Genomic DNA, 19964 nt, shown 5'->3' on the forward strand with positions numbered 1-19964 from the left:
AGGCTGAGCATCGTATCTTTAGGTGATCAGCCTTGATCGACCTCAGAATACGATGTTCTTCCAAGGGTCTATTCCTTGGGAACATCCCTGTTGCGACCTCGTGTTCTCTCGTTCGAGCAGCGTGAAGATGGGGGCCTGCTGGATGGGGCGGCTGGATGTTTGATTTGTTACATTGGAAATTAAGTCCTGACAGGCACGATCCTGCACGCCCGACGCCTGTTGGCCTGGTTAGGGTTGATGAGTTCCGGATGCTTCGGCGAAATGTCGTGTTTGGCCGTTGATCACCCTATCTCATGCAAGGCTCGTTTAAGTGTTGATCGTTATTATTCAAAAGAGCTCTTTTATTGGATGGTTACTGGGGAGATACGAGGGTTGTGGATTGGAGATTCAATACAATTCTTCACTGTTCCTATTTTTGGATCCGAATCCAGAACAGCAACTCTCTTAAACTCTCGAGATCCATTGTTTCGTTGCAACATAAACGACGATCGATCGCTTTTCATGGAGACTTTGTTTCCGCTTCTTGCGGCTGGCTTCGTATCTCTCTTTGTGTGCTTCGATGCTTCGGCTACCGGCTGTTCTCAGTTGGAAGCATCTGTCGTACTTTCCTGCTGTTGGAGAGCCTCCGGCTGTAGATCGTGCCTTCCTGTTCAAGAAGTGGTGGCTGCCTTCGCGAGATACACCCCGATATTGGAAAGTGCAGTGGAGGCTGGCTGGCTGTGCGGGTTCCTTCCTCCGCAGCCTCGTTGGGTAGTCGCTCTTTCCTTGCGTTCAGTGTCCGTTGTTCCATGGAAGGCAGGCGCGGCTGAGGTCGCATAGCTCTTTCCTGCTCAGACTGTCGTGCCTCTCGAGAGCGGCTTGTACGGACTAATGGGTAGGTTTGGAGGGTAGCTGCGATGGGTGGCAGGAGAGTTGGCTGCTCCTTCCCCTCAAGTGGAGATAATGGGGGCTGTGTTAAGAGTTTTCTGAGTAGGGTAGTACCTAGAGGAACTGGATGGAAGTGGAAGGAATGAAGCTCCGTGACTTGTCTGGAGATTCCGGGAATGAGTCGATATTCTTGAATTGAAGTTGATATTCGGCTGTACCGAGTCTATTTAGTCGCTCAATCCATGTACTTACACAGTGGAAGCCGGTACTTGTCTATGCTCCAGTACGGCCGGCGTACCCCATTCCACTCTCCCTCCAACTTAGGGACGGCGATTTCCTCCCATTGAACATCGAATCCGGCTTCAAACAGATCCATTTCCACCACCTTTTGGTAGACGTCATAACTGATTTGTCGGTCTGCCCCCATGCCATTGAAGAAACCCCATTTGCCCTCTTGTTCCAGAATGCCAATGACCTGCTCTGTGAAGAAATCTCGGAAATCGGCATATGACTCGGCAAATGTGTCGTAGTAAATGGCGTCGAACATCTCGCCCTGCGTCATCAGTTCAGGAAGTATATCCTGCCACCTGCCCTCGTGGATGTGAACACCCGGCTTTTCATGCCAGCCCTTTCGTCTCATTTCTGCGACGACGTCAGGATGAGCTTCGATAATGTGATGTGACGCCGGGGATTGCTCTTGAAAGAACCCATCGATAATGCCCATGCCATGCCCGACGTTCAGAACCCGCAGTCCTGGTGTAGGGAGGAGTTTCTTGGCAGATTTGGCCATGATATCCGTTTCCCAGGCCATCATGACTCCGTTTTGATCTTGGTCGAGCAGTCTGTCCTGCTGGAAACTTAGGTCCGAACTCAAGTAACGCGAGCTCGTAACATTTGGTTCTGCCTCGCCAGTTTGAGCAGTGTCCGTGGCAGCAGTTGTGGATTCGACTAATTGCGGGGCGGACTCCTCCTCTTCCGCAGTGTTTGAGGCACTTGCATCTGCAGTCTCCTGCTGCTGCTCTTCCTCTTCGTCGTCTCCCATCTCCTCGTCTGATAGTTGTTCATAGCCATCTAGCCTGTTCAGCAGAAGTTCCGCTCTAACTCCTGCATCCACAACCATTTCATACAGCTCATCCAATCCAAGTCGTTTCGCAATGCATCCAGGTGTCTCGTCGTTCAAGTCCAAGTCATTCCATATAGCCCCCTCCTGCAGCAGAAGCTTCACAGTCTGGACGGCCGACTGCAGTGTTTCTTGCTGCTCACTGGTATGTTCCTCCCCATTGGAATGGACACCATTGGGTGCGCCATTTGTCTTCACCTCCTCCTCTTCGGGCTCGCAAGCTGCAATGGCCGCATGGAGTGGGGAGGCGCCTGTTTCTGGATCCTTGACATTGGCGGGGTTCGTTGCCGCATCGTTCGAGCGCAGGAGGCGTCTGAGCTTGGGGATGTCGTGCTGAGAGGCAGCTAGGAGGACTTCTTGGACCTCGAGGTCAACGTCGATTTCAGTTGCCGGGTCGGCCATATCTGGTCAATTATAAGCTATAATCCATCAATGCGCTGAATCGCCGCCTCCGCAAACAGCCTCTAGAAAAAAGAGAGCAGGGGAGCACAATTGAGGATAGATGATACTCACCCAAAAATAAAATAAAACAATTAAATTTATTGTCCTTTCAAAATGGATGTAGACAGCTTATGTTGCTGTGCAAGCTTGATGCCTTGTGGGATGTGAGTAGAGTTAGCTTTTTTCATTTCCCCGCCTGTGATATAAAATTTCCGCCCGCCGCATTCGTCCCCGCAGCTACAATAGAGAGCTGAGATTATAGCCGACCTTTATGGCCATAGGAACGACCACTTTACTCGCAATTTATAGTATGAAATCACCAATACAGTAACATTCATGAATATTATGATAGAGAAGAGACACTATTCGCCCGTGCTGTGGTAACCTGGAAAAAACTATTTGTACAGATGATATTCCGCACCTTGAACCACGTCAAAAATGCAAACGACATCTGAGTGGAACGGGGGGTAAAAGGAGGAGTCATCGGATTAAGACGACCCTCCATACAATTTTTTGCAGTTTTGATTTTATTTGTCGGTCTCCGAACCCGCATTGACGTTCAACCCAAGACCTTCGGTGTCCAGGTACAGTTTGTTCCTCCCACCGTTGTCTTGGAGAATCTGGGCGATGTGTCGGGCGTTGTCGATCTTTCGAAGCTCGATGTAGCTCTTGCTCTTCTTGATCGCGTCTCCGATAAGTTCCGCTGATCGGGCCTCACCCTGAGCGCGAACAATGAAAGCTTGTTTCTCCTGACGTGCCTTGTCAACAAGGAACGCTGCCCGTTGAGCTTCTTGCTGAGCAACTTGCTTGGCTTCGACGGCAGCAGTGAATTCGGGGGAGAAGGTCAGGTGCTAGACGGCGAAAAAAAGGAAATAAGTTAGCACTCCAAGATTGGCAGCTTAGATGGATTTATTGGGCCGACTTACCGTAAGGGAAACATCATCCAGAGCAATATTGAAGCGGGCCGCCCGACGAGCGAGGTTATCCCGAACAAGTCTGGCGACATTCTCACGCTGGGTAATCAGCTGACTGGCGTTGAACTGAGCGACCACGCTCTTCAAGACCTCGTTCACGATAGATGGAAGCACCCGCTCGTCAAAATCAGAGCCAAGAGTTCGGTAAATCTGAGGGAGAGCATCTACTCGAGGTCTTGACAGGACACGGCAAGTGATGTTCACCATCTGTAGATCTTTGGTACCGGTTAGGGAAGCAATGTTTCTCGGCTTCGCTCGGACATCGTAGATGATGGGAGTTTCGATCAAAGGGAACGCGAAGTGGGTTCCTTGATTAAAATAATAGTCAGAAACATGCACTATCGAGAATAAGCCACGGGTTGCAGCGTTTACCTTCAGGGTAGATTTCCTTCTTCACACCACCGATTCGCGAGTATTTGATTGCGCGGTGACCACCATCAACTGTAATTCAACCACTTAGCACAGCCGCTTATTATAAAGCTAGGCAAATAAACCAGAATCTGGAGGGTCCTCACCGTTAAATAGAGAGTTTGACAGGACGTATGCTCCAAGACCGAGTGTAATCAGAGCTGCGGCACCCACTCCTCCTCCGCGGCCACCTCCACCAGAAGGAAAGCCTCCATAGCGGCCACGGTTCTGCAGAATAACCTGCAACCGCTCCCACTGCTCTTTCGGGATCCGAGACATGATAGTTGTGGTGAAAATCGAGGTTGATGTCTGGATGACAAGGTCGGAAAGCCCTTGACGTTCATCAACTTCCGGCAGTTCTCCAGATTCGGACACCGCCTTGGCGCGAGCTCCAAGTGGATTTGTCCGTCGCCAGACATTAATGCTTTTGCTTCACCAGGACCAAAGCGTGTCTCAGAGAGCTTCGCAAAGAAGAGGATTGTTGGTTTAATAGAAAGAAGTCTTATACTAAAGTTGAAACCATTCCTTCATCTTCTAGTCCTTTCTCTATTCCCCCGGGTCACCGCTTTGCTCTCCCTGCCATTGTTACTTGGAATATCCTTATTTTGTCGCGCCTTGTATCCAATCCATAACCGCAAAGATGGGTCCAGACAGAGCTGGGAAAAGTGTTTTCCTGGGAAATATTCCCTACAGTATGCCTTTATTCTTTTTGCGCACCACGAACTTACCTCGTTCGAATAAAACTAACACCTTTGTCTTAGACCTCACCGAGGAACAGGTCAAAGACATCCTCAGCACCGCAGGAACCGTGACAAAATTCCGTTTGATGATGAACCCTGAGACAGGAAAGCCGAAGGGTTATGGATTTGCTGATTTCGCCGATGCCGATGCGGCTGCTTCTGCCGTACGCAATCTAAACGACTATGAGATTATGGGTCGCAAAATTCGTGTGGACTGGCCTCACAACAACGAGAAAGACTCTGTACCCGAGGACTACTCACAACCGTCGCAAATACCAAACCAGGACGGGCCATTAGGAGGTCCGCCATTATCTGCTCCTCTTCCACCGCTCCCGCCAGGCGTTGATTTACCCCCGCATCTGGATTGTCCTAATGCCATATCGCAAACCCTCGCCGCTCTCCCTCCAAACCAGCTCCTTGATGTACTCCAGCAGATGAAATCATTGGCAATGACGGATCCTGCACGTGCCACAGAACTCCTGCGCCAGGCGCCGCAGCTTGCATACGCTATATTCCAGGCATTACTCCTGTTGAACCTCGTCGACTACAACACCTTGGGAGCCGTGGTGGAACAAGCTGCACAACCTACAGCGCCACCACAATCTGCACCCCCTGCCCAGGCATTCCAGCCGTTTGGTGCTGTTCCGGGCCAAGTATCAACACCGCCAATGGTCAATGCTCCCTTTGCTCAACCTCCACCGCAGCCAGCACCGCAGCAACAAGTTCCGGGCCAAGAAGAACTACTGCAACAAGTTCTTAATATGCCTCAATCAACCATTGATGCCCTGCCTCCTATGGAGCGTAGTCAGATTATGATGCTCCGGCAGCAGCTAATGCAAGGTGGGATGCGGTGATACGGCTTTGTTCTTTGGGGACTTCTATTATTTTTCACTTTGTATCTTGACTATCTCAACATTTCGGATTCATGGCGTAAACGGTTCGCTTGGGAGTCTCTTTTGATTTGCCTCGGATGATACCTGAAAGTTTGCAGATGTCTTACATTTTCTTTTTGCCCTTTATTTTCTACTGCCATCTGTCACCACAAGGTGAAGACCAGGATATATGTGTACCTTTTCTTCAATTGCACTGAGTCGGCGTTGTTGGGGGGTTGGGAGGCGGTCACCGCAAAGAGAAGACTAGCTAAACAGGAAGCAAAAGTACGGTTCCGATGCACCGGTTTCTTTATCACCATTATCCACTCCTCCTTCCACTGCATTCATGGAGTTCTGTAGGTGCCCCGCTGTCTATACGAGCCTACTAGATAGTGTTGTCAAATTGCTTTGACCATCCCAAAACATGGTACTAGACGATAGTCCTGATGCTTCCTGCTGAATGCACTCTGTATCTGTAATCCAAACGAGGTAGACCTAGTACGCGTCTTGGTGCCGTACCTTGGATAGAGGTGGAATAGGTGGATTCTCCTTCCGGTCCCGTGAACTTTACTTCTCCCAGAAGTTGCAACTACCCTTACCGTCTTTTCTTTTTCTCCCACTCCTACGAGCCATTTCATTGAGACATGAAAGATTTTCTTCACGGGTCGGGACCGCCGATTCCAACACTATTTGGCAGCTAATACTCTAGCTCGGACTATCCATGACTCCTGAACTTTACTCCATCTGAGAACGATGGCTCCGGCTCGTGTGCTGCTGATCTCCGCTTCCCGACCCATTCCTTGCCTGCTGTCTTTCCTGTCAGCACGACGATCGGTATCAATGTGTGCTCCATTGTGAAGTTTATTTTGACTTTCGGGTGGAATTGAGACGCCATATTCACAACGCTTTGCAGTACTTTCCAGAAAATGAACGCCCTGGAAACACTGCCTGGTTTATTTTTTGGTGAGTAAACCGGGCTTCTTTGAGGTTCTACTTTAACTGCCGGCCTCAAGCCTCACTGAAGGCGAAAGGTTCAACCAAGAAGTGGCCACAGCTGACAGGAGCCGGGAGCGTTGCAGCCAAAGAACTAGCACAACAACTCGATCCGAAGACCTGAAAATGGCCACACTCTCGACTCTCAGGTGTGGGAGCTCGCTGCACTCCGATATAATTTGACGAATCATAATTGTCGTGCAGGGCGATCTGCTCACGGATTAGTGGATCGTAACGTCCAACACTGTTATGGACACAATCTAGAGTTTGGCTTTTCTCCACCTTTGCTTTTTCTTCTCTTCTTCCTCTCCGACAGCAGAGGGATCTGGCGGTCTTGGTTGGGAATAATTGGCGCCATGGGTCGAGATTGGAAAGATATGAGGAAGATCCAGGCGCCATCTGGACAGAATTTATGGTGTATAAATAGAGATGCCGGGGCCTTGCAGAGAGTAGAGGTGACAGTCGGCGACAATCCTTCTTTTCATCAAAGTTCTGACCGGCCAGGACGGATATCACATCTCCGTTTATGACGCCGAGTAACACCTGTACGACAACCTATCGAGTGGCACTGCCGAGGTTTATGAAAATGGACATCGCAACTACCCAGTCGCATCTCAACACCACGATCCAGAGTTGGTCTCGGTTGCAGAACATCCTCAAAGATAGAGAAGTAGAGATCGATGGTACAAAGCTCGATATACCTTCAGTGGTAGCCGTGGCATGGTTCGTGAATCAATCCTTCTAAAATCCCCTGCTCCGGACTAATGGTCATAGTCATAATTGCATACCGAAGATTACTGATGACCCGGTCGTCCTTGAAGAAATCGATGCCAGCATACGGATTCTGAAGGACCACCTAGATAATGGTTATAGTGTATACGGTTCGTGGATTTAATACTGCCCAAAACTGCGCAGAGCTTGTACTTATATTGTTATGTAGGTGTAAATACTGGCTTTGGTGGGAGCGCAGACTCAAGGACAGATAAAGTGGTTGCTCTCCAATCAGCGCTACTGCAACTGACACAGGCTGGAGTTCTGCTGGAATCGGATAAGAGCGAAGGTGCGAGCACAACGCTCGATTCACATGCTATGCCCGCTTCATGGGTGCGAGGTACGATGGTAACTCGGTGCAATTCAAACCTTCGGGGACATTCTGCAGTAAAACTACCTGTACTTCAGTCAATAGTTCAACTTCTCAGACGAGGAATCACCCCGATTATTCCGCTTCGAGGTTCGATATCAGCTTCGGGAGATTTGATGCCACTGTCATACATTGCTGGCGCCATCGAGGGAAACCCTGACGTGTATGTTCAGGCTCAAGGTCCCGATAAACCCCGGATAATGAAGTCCAATGAAGGACTGCAATTCGCGGAAATAAAAGCTCAGAAATTGGGACCGAAGGAAGGTCTAGGCCTGATAAATGGGACGTCAACGTCTGCTGCAGTGGCCAGCTTGGTACTATACGAGACGAATCGACTGTCCGTGCTTGTGCAAGCACTCGCGACCATGGGTCTCGAGGCTCTGATGGGGACTGCCGAGAGCTTCCACCCTTTTATTTCAGCCGTTCGGCCTCATGACGGACAGATCGAGTGTGCGAATAATCTGCTTTACCTACTTAGAGGGTCAAAGCTTGCACAAAGCGTTGATGCCCAAAAAGCTCAGGATCGCACGGGTTTGATTCAAGACCGGTATGCACTACGTTGTGTACCACAGTGGGTTGGGCCCCAACTAGAAGACCTTAAACTCGCACATCGGCAAGTTACGATTGAGCTCAATTCAACTTGTGATAATCCGCTGGTAGATGTGAGATCTGGCTCTGTCTTTTCAGGAGGAAACTTCCAGGCGGTATCAATAACTTCTGCTATGGAGAAAACAAGAATGTGTCTGCAGATGTTTGGCAGACTTATATTCTCGCAAGCCACGGAGATGATCGATCCCGACTTGAATAATGGCCTCCCTACCAACCTCGTTGCGGACGATCCAAGCTTGTCATTTACCATGAAAGGTGTGGATATCAGCATGGCATCATATATGGCAGAGTTGGCTTATTTGTCAAACCCTGTAAGCTCACATGTTCAACCAGCGGAGATGCGCAACCAAGCAATCAACTCCATGGCTTTGGTGTCGGCTCGGTATAGTATGCAAGCTGTGGAGGTGTTATCTCTCATGTGCGCATGCGATATGTACATCGCCTGTCAAGCCCTAGATTTGCGAGCCTTCCATCTCGCTTTCTTGGAAAATGCAAAGATCCAGATGAGCGCAATTACCTCGAGAATATTTTCCGTATATCTCTCTGAGTCAGAATTGGCGAGCCTGAATCGATCCATTAACAAACATTTGGTACAATCATGGCCGATGACCAACCGCCTCAACGCCCTGGACCGTGTCCCTACCGTGGTCGAAAACGCGCTCTCAGTCATTTTAGAGGCCCTCACAAATTGCCGAGGGCCACAAGGACCTGGAATAGGAGATTTAGGTGTGTGGAAGTCTCAGATGCACGATTCACTGAATCAGGTATATCGAGAGACAGCGGATGCGTTTTTTCTGAAACAGCACACCGGAGACCTACTCGGTGAGGGATCCAAGATTTTATACCAAACGGTCCGACAAGAACTTGGAGTCCCATTCCACCAGGGCTTTGTTGAGCACCCCGCTGTGGGCGACGAGTCCTTGAACGGCCGCTCTAAGAAGACCATCGGGTCGTGGATATCTATTATCTATGAGGCGATCCGTGATGGCCGACTCATGGACCCGTTAATGCAGTCTCTTGCTTCTACAGTCAGCAAACCGAGTGGTACAATAACTTGAGTGGGATTCTCAACCCTGCTGACTCTATTATTGGGCTGGACTAGGATTTCATTCTGCTGAAGTGATCAGCTGGGCGGTTGGGCGGAGCTACGGTCTTCCCAGCTATATCGGCTTGAATAGTGTATGATCTTAAAGTCCGCGGACTTGTATATTGCTGTCTAGGATAGATACCTCAGTTTCGATGTCCAGAATTGTAACCTGTCTTGCTGTCTGTTTTGTGTTATGTCTTTGTCCCCCAATGAGCACATTTCAGTGAATGCATCTCCCAATAGAACTCAACACAACACAAGAAATCTTCAACCCACTAGTACTATTCACTGTAAAAGAATGTAATGAACTTGCTTTGTCTTTTTCCCTTCAGATTTTTTTTTCTGCCTTTCTCATCCCCCTTCATCCCCCTCCGCCCTCCATTCTATCTTATCCCTTACACGTGACACACCCGTGCCCTACTTGTATACCTTCACTTCCAAGCACCTACAGATACATCAGGTATCTGTTTGTCTCTTTAAACACCAAAAAAAATCAATAAAAATAAAGAAAACCGCAAATAAAATGCAAACGAAAATGCCAGTAAAGAGAAAATACCCCGGCACCCCGGCACTCCCAACTCTCGCGTCAACGCGGAGCAGACGATTCCCACCTTCTCGCCAGACTGATACTGAGCCAGCCCTCGAGAGCCAGAGTCAGGATAACAGTGTTTCTTTGGATAGCAAAACGACTAAAGCCTCTGAGCCAACCAAGCCTGTGAAGAAGCTCAGGTTTGTAGAAAAGGTGGAGGCCGAAGACGACGTTGCAACCGTGTTTAAGAAACCAAGACACGATGTGACTCTTGGCCTGTCTCTAATACAGTCCAAGCTCGAGTGCACATCCATCACCAGCAGTAGCCTATCTTCTACTGCGATTGTACCGGGAATGAAGCGTCTTGGGATCGACAATTCTGAAGACACCAAGAACGCTGCGAAGAGGCCTAGAAGATCTGCGAGAGCTCACCAGCCTCAAACAGAGGACAACGCTCAAGATAGAGAAAACGATGCGGATATTATCAGCGCGAGCAAAGCAGCCACTGCTGCGGTTCATTCTACGACTCAACGCTCCCTACCCTCCCTACCCGAAGAGCATCAAGGGCCTGAAGCCTCAAATGACTTTGATATCCCAGAACTAGTCCGCTCTCAACCTTACTCCGGCCCCAGGAAGCCTAGGACACAGCTAGCTCAACATCTCCCTCCGCTCTGGAATCTCAGTGACATATTCAAGTCACTTACAGGCAGAGCGATCGAACTCAACCTTGATGATGTTCTATCGCACCTTGGTGCTAGACGACTCCGTGTTGTCACGGTTTGTTCGGGGACAGAGAGTCCGTTGTTGGCATTGGGAATGGTCAGAGAGAGTAAGTTGCTTCTGGTCCTTGATACTGCCTGATAAATCGTCTAATAAAAGGGTGTGATAGATCTACAAAAACACTTCAACCGGGACTTGGACTTCCAGCATCTTTTCAGTGCGGAGATCGTTCCTTTCAAGCAAGCATACATCGAGCGTAACTTCCATCCTCGCCTTCTCTTCCGCGATGTAACCGAGCTCAAGGACAGAGTTGCGTGAGTCTCACCCGTTCTTCACTTCCGTTTCCTTTCTAGCTTGGTTGGCTTTGCTTATGCAGTGATAGTCAAACGGCCTACGGCTCATTAGAGAAAATCCCTAAGAACGCCGACATCCTGATTGCCGGATTCTCGTGCGTTGACTTTTCGGGACTGAACAATCACCGAAAGACACTTGACGAGGAAGGCGAATCCGGTGGTACGTTCTGGGGAATAGTCCGCTATGCCAGGACATACCGCCCACGTCTCGTTATCCTGGAAAACGTCAAGACGGCTCCCTGGAAGAAAATTGCACAGCACTGGGATGATATTGGTTACTTTGCCATCCATGCTGATGTTGATACAAAGGCGTATTATCTCCCCCAGACACGTGAACGGGGGTATATGTTCTGCGCTGACAAGGAATCCATTGGCAAAATTGGTCTTGCGGAAGAGGACATGCAGCGATGGACGGAGATCCTAGGACAGTTCAAGCGTCCTGCCAGTTCGCCGGCGGGTATGTTTCTGATTGACGCTGATGATAGGCGTCTTGAAAAGATCGAGAAAGACATGGCTGCAAAGATCGCGTCTTCAGCGTCGGCGGCCAGGGCGACGGTCAACTGGGACCGCTACCAGGTGCGGCATCAGAGCTATCGACTGAATCAGGGCCTTGGTTATCGTCGACCTGTCAGTAAGTCTCAAGATGATGGGACGTGTCGGATGCCGGACTTTGCGTGGCAGACCTGGGTCAAATCATTGCCAGAACGGGTGTGGGATACCATCGATGTGAACTTTTTGAGAAAGCTAGTCGAGGGATACGACATGAACTACAAAGAGTATAGTGGTTTTCACATCAGTTCTTCGTTCCCGCCTGCTAGAATGTTAGCTAACTTGGAATAATTAAAGGAGGTGCTTGGAGCTGTCTCAAGGCATCGATCGAGAGATGGATTCCCGAGCATTCGGGATTGTCGGCTGCATCACACCTACTGGTCTTCCGTTTATGACAACTAGAGGCGGCCCTCTCTGTGGTCTTGAGTCACTTGCACTGCAAGGATTGCCTTTGGATCGACTCCTGTTGACCCAGGAATCGCAACGCGAGCTGCAGGACCTCGCTGGCAACGCCATGAGCTCTACCGTTGTTGGAGCAGCAATTCTCTCGGCCCTAATCGTTGGACACAAGGCGCTCAAAAAGGGCAACATTCAGGAAACAAATTCTCAAGCTCCAAAGCGCAACAGTATCACTCCTCAGGGCGAGAACAATCTGGCGGAGAGCATCCTGCATTTAGACGCAGCCACAGTTATGGATATGTCAAAACTCCAAGACCAAGCTACAAGCAGCGCCAGATATTGCATGTGTGAAAGACAAACTTCTACAAGGGCAGTCATTTTAAAGTGCATGTTCTGCTCCCACACGGCCTGCTTTGAGTGCAGCGGGAATCCCCAGCATGCCTACGAGCGTTGGACCGACTTGGTGCGAACTTCGCCATTGGACTTCATCAGTGCACTTCGCGAAATTTTGCCAGCTCGATTGGTGGTCAACGGTATAACTCGCGAAAGCTATACAAAGCTGCAATCTGGTTCTTCCATTGTCCCAGCTGTCTGGGCTGAGTATTTGGATGCCGTCTTTAGGACTGTTGGCGACGAGCTCCGCTTCTTGGATATCAAGCGAAGTGAGTCTTGGATTGTACTCTATGAAGGTAAATCCTCTGTCTTGAAGCTAGTCATTCAAGTGAAGAGCATAACTTGGTTTCTTTTTGCAAAACCGCGTGAGTCGGACCCTGCATTGTGCTTGATCCGCGAGCTGCTATCCAAGCCGATTGCGCGCATGGTTGTACCTCAGCCTGGATCGATCTTGGAAGGTAATTGGGAAATATGTGCACCCCTCAGCTCAAGCTGCTCCTTAGGGATTTCTGGAGGCGGGAACCGAATTCAATCATATGAATCAAAGTGCGGCTTGGAATTGGAACAATTCAGAGATTCATTTACTTGGACGCATATCACCGTTGAAGGTACTGAGGAGGAGGTGAGAGATTTGGAAATCGATATTAGAGGCACATATGAGCTTCTTCAAGACTGTGGGACGGCAAATGCCTGCCTGCATAAAAGGACAGCTTCAGACGGAGAGCCTGCCGTCTACCTCTTTTTGGACCCGACAAAGTTGGGAGACCCTAAAAATGATTCATTCGTTTTTGCTTTTGATCATACGCGCAACCCAGGATATGAGTACCGCCTGCCTATTGCTGAGGTATCTCATAAATGGCGCTCTTCACACGCTTCTGAGAAAACTGAGACTACCGCGGTTTACTACAAGGAGTGGATTTCCTGTCCAGCTGTTTCTCTGGCATCCTTTGCCGGAGACTCCGAAAGTCCCATCAGATGCTACAATTTGCAACCAACTACGTCAATTCCCATAACTGACGATGGGTGCCATAACACTAATCTGACTATACTGGCGTTTACCGCACCAACGAGTGTCATCCACGCGCCGCGGATTACCGTCGAATGGGAGGTTACTGACCCAGTTGGCTCTCCCCAAGTCCTGCGACAGTATGTATGGTTACTCCAAAAGGCCGCCGCATATTCGGGTTTCAGGGAGTGGAATGAGGTTACGGAAGCAAAGATCCAAGGTCCATGCAATGTTTGTGTCCCACCAAAACCAGGAATAAGATGGGGACGAGATACACGGGGTCGGATCAAGGCGTATGAAGATCCATACAGTGCCGCTAAGTACGAGCGTGATATCAAATCTCGGCCGCCCCCCTTCTTGATATTCCAGAGGACCAACCAACAAGGCCTGGCTGAGCTTTACGTTACGCTCAACATTCAAACACTTTTACATCAGGCATATGGGAGGTTGTCCAGTCCAAATGCCGCTTCATTCCATTGGCGCTTGATACCGAACTCTTACGACACGAAAGAATTGTCGTTCCCCGCGTTTAATTTAAGGAGCAACAGGGGTGACCCTCCATGCAAACAGCCACCCAGCTTTATCGTGGAGCTACGTGCAGAGCAGCTTCGCTCTCTGTCATGGATGATAAAACAGGAAGATGAAAACATCGAGCCCTTCATTGAGGAAGAAACCGAAGAGGCGATCCTAGAACCCTTGATGTGGCGTGCAGAGGGAAAAGTTACGGTGCCAAAGACAGTCCGAGGGGGCATTTTGGCTGATGATGTCGGATATGGCAAAACCGCCATTGTCTTAGGGCTGATCGACAAGCTATACGATACAGCTAATGTTGATTTCTCTGTTCAATTGAATGCCGACGGATTCATCCCAAGCAGGGCAACTCTCATCGTGGTGCCGACTATCATGGTTCAGCAATGGCGATCAGAGATAGTGAAATTTTTGGGGAGCAAGTACAATGTACTCGTATTTTCCTCGGCCGCGGCGTTGAAAAAGGTGAGTATTCGAGACATCAGGAAGTGCGACATAGTGCTGGTTTCCTGGGCCGTTTTCGGCACGGCCAGCTACTACCAACGCTTCAAACAATTCACTGGCGCGCCTGAGGTTCCGGTGAAGGCAGGTAGAAATTTTGATGATTGGTTCTCCAATGCACATGGGTTGATGAAGGGTCATGTTCGTGTTCTTGCTGAACAAGGCCCTCGTGCGTTCCTGGATGGCCTCAGAGATAGACGTGCGCAAACAAAGGACGCCCAGGAGGAATATAGATATGTCCCGTCAAAACGCCTGCGGGGAAAGAAATATGCACTGGCGAAACTGGATAAGGACTGTGATTTGAAGAGCATCGGCGTCTCCTATGCTGAGCTATCTAGCGCCGAAGAGGATTCAGATGAGGGTGGCGACGAGAATATTTCAGATAACCTTGAAGCAAAAGTCGAAAGCCTCCTTCGGCGTGTGATGTCTAGGGTTTCCAAGGCAAAAGGAGAAGAGTTGGATGGAGAGCAGATGGCGGACTCTAAGAGTGAAAACTCGTGGGATGACTGGAAGGAGTTCAACATTTCACGAAACTCACGGAGCAAGCAGCCATGGGAAACTGTCAAGGGAGTTCCGCTCCACGTTTTCGCTTTCAATCGGCTCGTTTTCGATGAATTTACGTACGCAAGTATCGACAGACTCAACCAATTACTTGCATTGCAGACCCGCTCAAGATGGGTTCTCTCCGGAACACCACCACTAAATGACTTTGCGGACGTCAATACAATTGCTCCTTTCCTAGGCGTGCATCTCGGAATCGATGATGATGACACAAATCTCCAGAATCGACGGCTCAAGGCCATTCGCAACCAGCGGTCTGACGCTGAGACGTTCCAATCCTTCCGGGCCCCGCGGAGTGAAGCATGGCACCGGCGCCGATATGGGGTAGCACAGAACTTTCTGGATCGATATGCAAGGAGAAACGTTGCTGAAATTGATGAGATACCATCCGCAGAGCACATTGTTCTTATTCGGCAAACTCCAGCTGAGAAAGCCATTTACCTCGAGCTTTATAAGCAACTGATGACCTATAACCGACAGCTTCGACGAAGCAGCAGCCGAGGAGGCTTCGGCAGTGACCAAGCCGAACGACTGGATGAGATCATTGCGAGCAGCTCGACAACAGAAGAGGCGTTGATCAAACGTTGCACATCCCTTGCTCTCCAGGGCCGATGGGATGCTGATGGTAAACCGGAAGCCGCTACATGTGTGTCTCTTATTGAAACGCGGGAAGAACAGCTCGAGAAGCTGAAGGACGGTCTCGATAAGAAACTGAAGCTTGCCGCCTGGGTTTACTGTGCTTGTAACTGGAGCCATGAGAAGTTCGACAAGTTTGTCCAGAGTGTGGCCCGGCATGACTTCGGCGACATGGCAGTGACAGGCGAGGTATACCCTCTGCTTAACACTGCAATTCATACATCGAGAAACGAAGACTGGAAGCTATTCTTTGCCAATCCAGACTCCAAAGTCCAGGAGAATGAGGAGGACGACAGGGAAAACATCGAAATCACAGAAGACACAGACGCGGCAGCAGAGAAGCCCACAGCAAAGGCCAAGGCCGTCATGCCTCTTCCCACAAAGCCCACTCAGATGCGAGAGTTCGAGCCCGTACTCCGCGAAGTCACGACCACAATACGAAACCTGCTTGTCGAATGGGTCCTTCGCAAACGCGCTTTGCGTTTCCTCAAGCTTGTTCGACAGATCCAGACCAACTCCGCAGAGGTACCCTCCTGCGACAGATGCCAGAACCAGCCAGGTCTCCTAGCCAAAATGAACATCCTAGGATCCTGCGGTCATGCTATATGCTTCACTTGCACCCAGCAAACAATCGAAAAGGAAGAATGCGCAGTGGAAGGCTGTCGCGGCTCTGGCAAACGGTTCAACATAATCAATGCCATGGTACTAGGCTGCGATACAGACGATCCCAATTCGCCAGTCGCAGATATAGACAAGAGCTCCGAATACGGCGGCACAAAAATGGACGTCCTTGTTGATATACTCGGCCACCAGATCCCAAACAATGAGCGCGCACTGCTCTTTATCCAGTTTCCGGACCTGATGGATATAGCGTCCAAGGCCCTCGATTCAGCAAGAATAACACACACAATGATCTCATCAGCAGATCGCAATGCAAGCCAGAAGATCGAAAAGTTCCAAAAGGAAGGGTTTGGAAACAGCAAAGTCCTTCTTTTGAATCTGGGTAGTGAAATGGCGGCAGGTTTGTAAGTAACCCCATCCCAATCGCGGGTAGTCGTTAGTGTGAAAACGTGGCTAACTGCATCGTTGGCAATAGAAACCTGCAATGCGCAAACCATATAATTTTTCTGTCGCCGTTCTTTGCCCAAACACAATATGACTATGACTCGACGATGACCCAAGCCATTGGACGGTGCCGGCGATATGGGCAGACAAATCACGTACAGGTCTATCATCTACTGGCCAAAATGACGATCGATGTGAACATATTCCAAGACAGAAGGGGCAAAGTTCTTGTCGAAAGAGAGGGGAAAGCGGTTTTGGTCGATCCAGGGGATGCTTTGGAATCCGAAGCCATCACTTGTCAAGGACCGGAGATGTTGGTTGATAATGCGTTTTGAAGTTTGGTCTTTCTTTCATTCTCCTTTGCAAATTGGACAATAAATGGTGAGATATCTGGGTCTAGATCTTGTGTACTCTGTTTGTTTTTGTACCTATTTGAATGGTTGTTAGAGTTAGAAAATTTGGTAGCTAAGAAGCTGATAGTCGAGCTAGGTTGACGAGAAGAACATTAGAGGTCCAGCATGAAATAAGAGTGCATTGGGTAATAAACCTTCTATAGAAGCTCCTGGTCATTTTGTTTCCATACAAGGGAGACCAGAAACAACATACTATACATACATAACCAGCACCCGGTGGCCTTGTCCGTCAACCAGCTCGGGATGAAGGGGGTAAAACGTGAAGGAAAACGCAAACAAACCAACACCAACAAAGAAACTAGTATATTCTTTTCTTCTCTTTCGATATCATATGTTTATTGGATTTATTGCGCGGGCTGTTGCGCCTCTCCGTCCAGGGCACCATCCTTCCTCATCATCGTTTCGGGATCCCACACGATCTCTGTCAAGTTGGTGATGCCTGCGCTGTTCTCACAGGTGTCTCTGCCGCTTAGAGGGCCGGGAGCGGGGATCTTAACCTGGCTGCCGGAAGTAGCGGTAGTGGACTCCTTGAGCGCGGTGAGGAGGGCCTTCATCGATTCGGGAGTGAGATCTTCGTAATAGTCGTCGTTGATCTGGACCATAGGGGCATTAACACAGGCACCGAGACATTCGACTTCGAGGAACGTGAAAAGTCCGTCTTCAGTTGTGTGGCCGCTGGTGATTCCGAGGTGCTCTGAGATGGCCTGGACGATCTTGTCGCTTCCGCAACCACCGAGTTGGCATGGTGTCTTGAGAGGTGGAATGTTAGTATGAATACCCAAATATTAAACGCTGCAGAATTTTTTTACTAGGGTTTCGTACCGTTGTGCAAAGCTGGACGAAGAATTTGCCGACCGGTTCGCGGTTGTACATTGTGTAGAAGGTTGCGACTTCGTAGACGCGCATCGGGGGCATCTCGAGGAGGCGAGCGACCTCATTCATAACGCTGATGCTGGTGAAACCATGTTGACGCTGACCGAGGTCCAAGAGGGGCATGACAGCAGCCTTCTTGTATTGAGGGGGGTAACGGGCGATGATTTCTTCGATGAGCTGGTTGTTCTGCTCGGAGAACTTGAAGGGGAGGGAGGGATTGTTCTCGGGGTAGTTGCGGTGCTAGACAGGGAGAATTATTAGCAATTGCTTAAGAATTTACCAATCGCTTCTTCGCAAAAATAGAAGGAGCAAAGACAAGTAGGAGGTCATCGCGATTCTTCTCCACGTACCACATGAACGAGATCGCTGAACCGTTGCGGACCGGCGGAGAAGGGTCTGAACTGGGGTCGGGGAACAGTGCGAGTCAATTGGCGGCCAGCCCGCGGCAGGGCAGGGAAGAATTTGGAAGCCATGGCTGGCACGAGGAGGAGAGTGAGGGGTGGTGAGGGAGTGGTTGACGATGAAGGAGAGCGTTGACGAAGTTGGACTCCGAAGTCTGAACTCGCGGATTTGCGGGAGCTGCAACGGGCCAATCAGCGGTGAGAGATTACTCCGCCCAATAACCTCACGATAAAAGCCTCCGCCCATTATTCATCCACCACGTTTAACTATACAACTCTTCATTGATTTACGACAGTATCAGCAATTTCATTTGTTATTTCCATTTATGGTATTTCCGGTACACATCAATCATCGTCTCGCCTCAAATATTGTGTCAGTTGCTGGCCTATAATAACTGTACATGCTCATTACCACCGCCACCAGTCCTATACAAGACCTACACTATCTATAAAAGCCCCTCAAACTTGTTAACATGCTCCTCAATCTTCTTTAACAACTCCTCCTTTCTCTCCTCTTCGATCCAACTTCCATGGACCCCATTCTCTGCAATGACCCTCCATTCACCAACACTCAACCCAAATGCGTCTTGCACCGCACAATAGCACTCCAGCACATACGCCCCGAAGTATGCCGGATCGTCACTGTTAATACTAAACCTTACGCCAGCATCAAGAAATGCCCGAATAGGCACCTCTGATACAGAGCTCACACATTTCAACTGCACATTCGACACCGGACAAACCGTCAGCAACACCTCCTCTCTCGCAACTCTCTCCATGAGCTCGACATCCTCAACAAGTCGGATCCCATGGTCAATTCGCGTAGCACCCATCTCCAACGCCGCAGCAATATACGAACTGTCGCCTTCTTCCCCGGCATGCGCCGTTAATCTCACCCCACGTTCCGCAGCAGAGGCATATATGGGCCTGAACAAATCCTTAGGTGGTCCAACTTCACTCGACGAAGACCCCAGACCATGAATCACCCCATTATGCATATCATCAAGATGCCCCTCCTCCAAGGCCGTAGCATAAAGACCCGCTGCAGACTCCAACGGCAAATGCTTCAAAAAGCACATAATCAGACGCGTAGTCATCCCCAACTCCCGCTCAGCCCTCCTACAGCCCACAACGTACCCATCGACAATAGCGCGGTACTCCACGCCGCGCTCCATATGCACCTGCGGGTCAAAGAAGACCTCTGCGTGGTGGACGCCGTCCTCATGCGCCCTCTGGAAGTACGCCCAAGCGAGTTCCGCAAAGTCGCTTTTGTCTTTGAGAACGACCATGCCGATGAAGTAGAAGGCGAGGAAGTCGTCGAGCGAGGTGAAGCTGCCGTAGCGGGCTGTTAGAGTTTCGATGGAAGCATATGCAGAATTAATGAGTGGGTCGGGCAAAGCGATGTTGTTTTTGGTTGCGAGGTGGAAGATTAGAGATGGCGTAAGGCAGCCTTCGAGGTGGACGTGGTGTTCGCATTTGGGGAGGCCGTGCAGGAAGGCGTGCCATTGGGAATTAGAGGTGGTCGATGGTGGACACATTGTAGTTGAAGTAAGAGAAGCTTAAGAATGTTTATGAGTATACAAAGTGTAGAAAATTAAAGAGAGAGAAACAGAGTCTATATATATTGTAACACGGATTATATTGGGGTTAGTAGTGGATGATCTCCACAGATGCTGTTGGCAGGTGGTTAGTATATGCACAAGTATTGGGTTGCTTTCTACAAACGAATGACCCCTGGACCAATGAACTTAATGCGTGGCAGCCGTTTGAGTCAGGGGATTGAAG

The 19964-nt window shown here is 49.6% G+C and overlaps 8 protein-coding genes across 8 annotated transcripts; 4 read left to right on the top strand and 4 right to left on the bottom strand.

The window, feature by feature from the left end:
• The first annotated feature begins 46 nt into the window (after positions 1 to 46).
• ASPSYDRAFT_971049 (uncharacterized protein) lies at positions 47 to 1042 on the top strand. The gene has a single exon (XM_040853228.1). It carries the CDS (start codon positions 238 to 240, stop codon positions 817 to 819), a length of 582 nt encoding a protein of 193 aa, XP_040702570.1. The 5' UTR covers positions 47 to 237; the 3' UTR covers positions 820 to 1042.
• On the bottom strand, positions 961 to 2605 carry rmt2 (protein-arginine N5-methyltransferase). The gene is made up of 2 exons (XM_040853227.1): positions 2501 to 2605; positions 961 to 2391 (listed from the first exon to the last, which is right to left on the bottom strand). The coding sequence occupies exon 2, from the start codon at positions 2387 to 2389 to the stop codon at positions 1103 to 1105; it is 1287 nt and encodes a 428-aa protein (XP_040702571.1). The 5' UTR covers positions 2390 to 2391; positions 2501 to 2605; the 3' UTR covers positions 961 to 1102.
• Positions 2606 to 2955: 350 nt separating this feature from the next.
• Positions 2956 to 4089, bottom strand: ASPSYDRAFT_151678 (prohibitin subunit PHB2; the record flags this gene model as incomplete). The annotated part of the gene is made up of 4 exons (XM_040842120.1): positions 2956 to 3279; positions 3355 to 3710; positions 3775 to 3843; positions 3918 to 4089. The coding sequence occupies 4 exons, from the start codon at positions 4087 to 4089 to the stop codon at positions 2956 to 2958; spliced, it is 921 nt and encodes a 306-aa protein (XP_040702572.1).
• A 361-nt stretch (positions 4090 to 4450) lies between these two features.
• ASPSYDRAFT_150729 (putative polyadenylation factor subunit CstF64) lies at positions 4451 to 5404 on the top strand (the record flags this gene model as incomplete). Its single annotated transcript, XM_040842032.1, has 2 exons — positions 4451 to 4502; positions 4572 to 5404. The coding sequence occupies 2 exons, from the start codon at positions 4451 to 4453 to the stop codon at positions 5402 to 5404; spliced, it is 885 nt and encodes a 294-aa protein (XP_040702573.1).
• A 1591-nt stretch (positions 5405 to 6995) lies between these two features.
• On the top strand, positions 6996 to 9223 carry ASPSYDRAFT_151719 (aromatic amino acid ammonia-lyase; the record flags this gene model as incomplete). The annotated part of the gene is made up of 3 exons (XM_040842121.1): positions 6996 to 7138; positions 7190 to 7296; positions 7356 to 9223. The coding sequence occupies 3 exons, from the start codon at positions 6996 to 6998 to the stop codon at positions 9221 to 9223; spliced, it is 2118 nt and encodes a 705-aa protein (XP_040702574.1).
• Positions 9224 to 10135: 912 nt separating this feature from the next.
• On the top strand, positions 10136 to 16988 carry ASPSYDRAFT_1176829 (putative SNF2 family helicase; the record flags this gene model as incomplete). The annotated part of the gene is made up of 6 exons (XM_040840315.1): positions 10136 to 10610; positions 10671 to 10815; positions 10884 to 11485; positions 11603 to 11630; positions 11701 to 16452; positions 16524 to 16988. 6 exons carry the CDS (start codon positions 10136 to 10138, stop codon positions 16825 to 16827), a joined length of 6306 nt encoding a protein of 2101 aa, XP_040702575.1. The 3' UTR covers positions 16828 to 16988.
• ASPSYDRAFT_68571 (complex I 24 kDa subunit family protein) lies at positions 16885 to 18263 on the bottom strand. Its single transcript, XM_040850441.1, has 3 exons — positions 18129 to 18263; positions 17728 to 18018; positions 16885 to 17654 (listed from the first exon to the last, which is right to left on the bottom strand). The coding sequence occupies exons 1-3, from the start codon at positions 18249 to 18251 to the stop codon at positions 17250 to 17252; spliced, it is 819 nt and encodes a 272-aa protein (XP_040702576.1). The 5' UTR covers positions 18252 to 18263; the 3' UTR covers positions 16885 to 17249.
• Positions 18264 to 18455: 192 nt separating this feature from the next.
• On the bottom strand, positions 18456 to 19865 carry aah1 (adenosine deaminase). The gene has a single exon (XM_040846984.1). It carries the CDS (start codon positions 19715 to 19717, stop codon positions 18626 to 18628), a length of 1092 nt encoding a protein of 363 aa, XP_040702577.1. The 5' UTR covers positions 19718 to 19865; the 3' UTR covers positions 18456 to 18625.
• Positions 19866 to 19964: the final 99 nt, after the last annotated feature.

Source organism: Aspergillus sydowii (assembly GCF_001890705.1).
Source record: "Aspergillus sydowii CBS 593.65 unplaced genomic scaffold ASPSYscaffold_5, whole genome shotgun sequence".
Lineage (NCBI taxonomy): Eukaryota > Fungi > Ascomycota > Eurotiomycetes > Eurotiales > Aspergillaceae > Aspergillus > Aspergillus sydowii.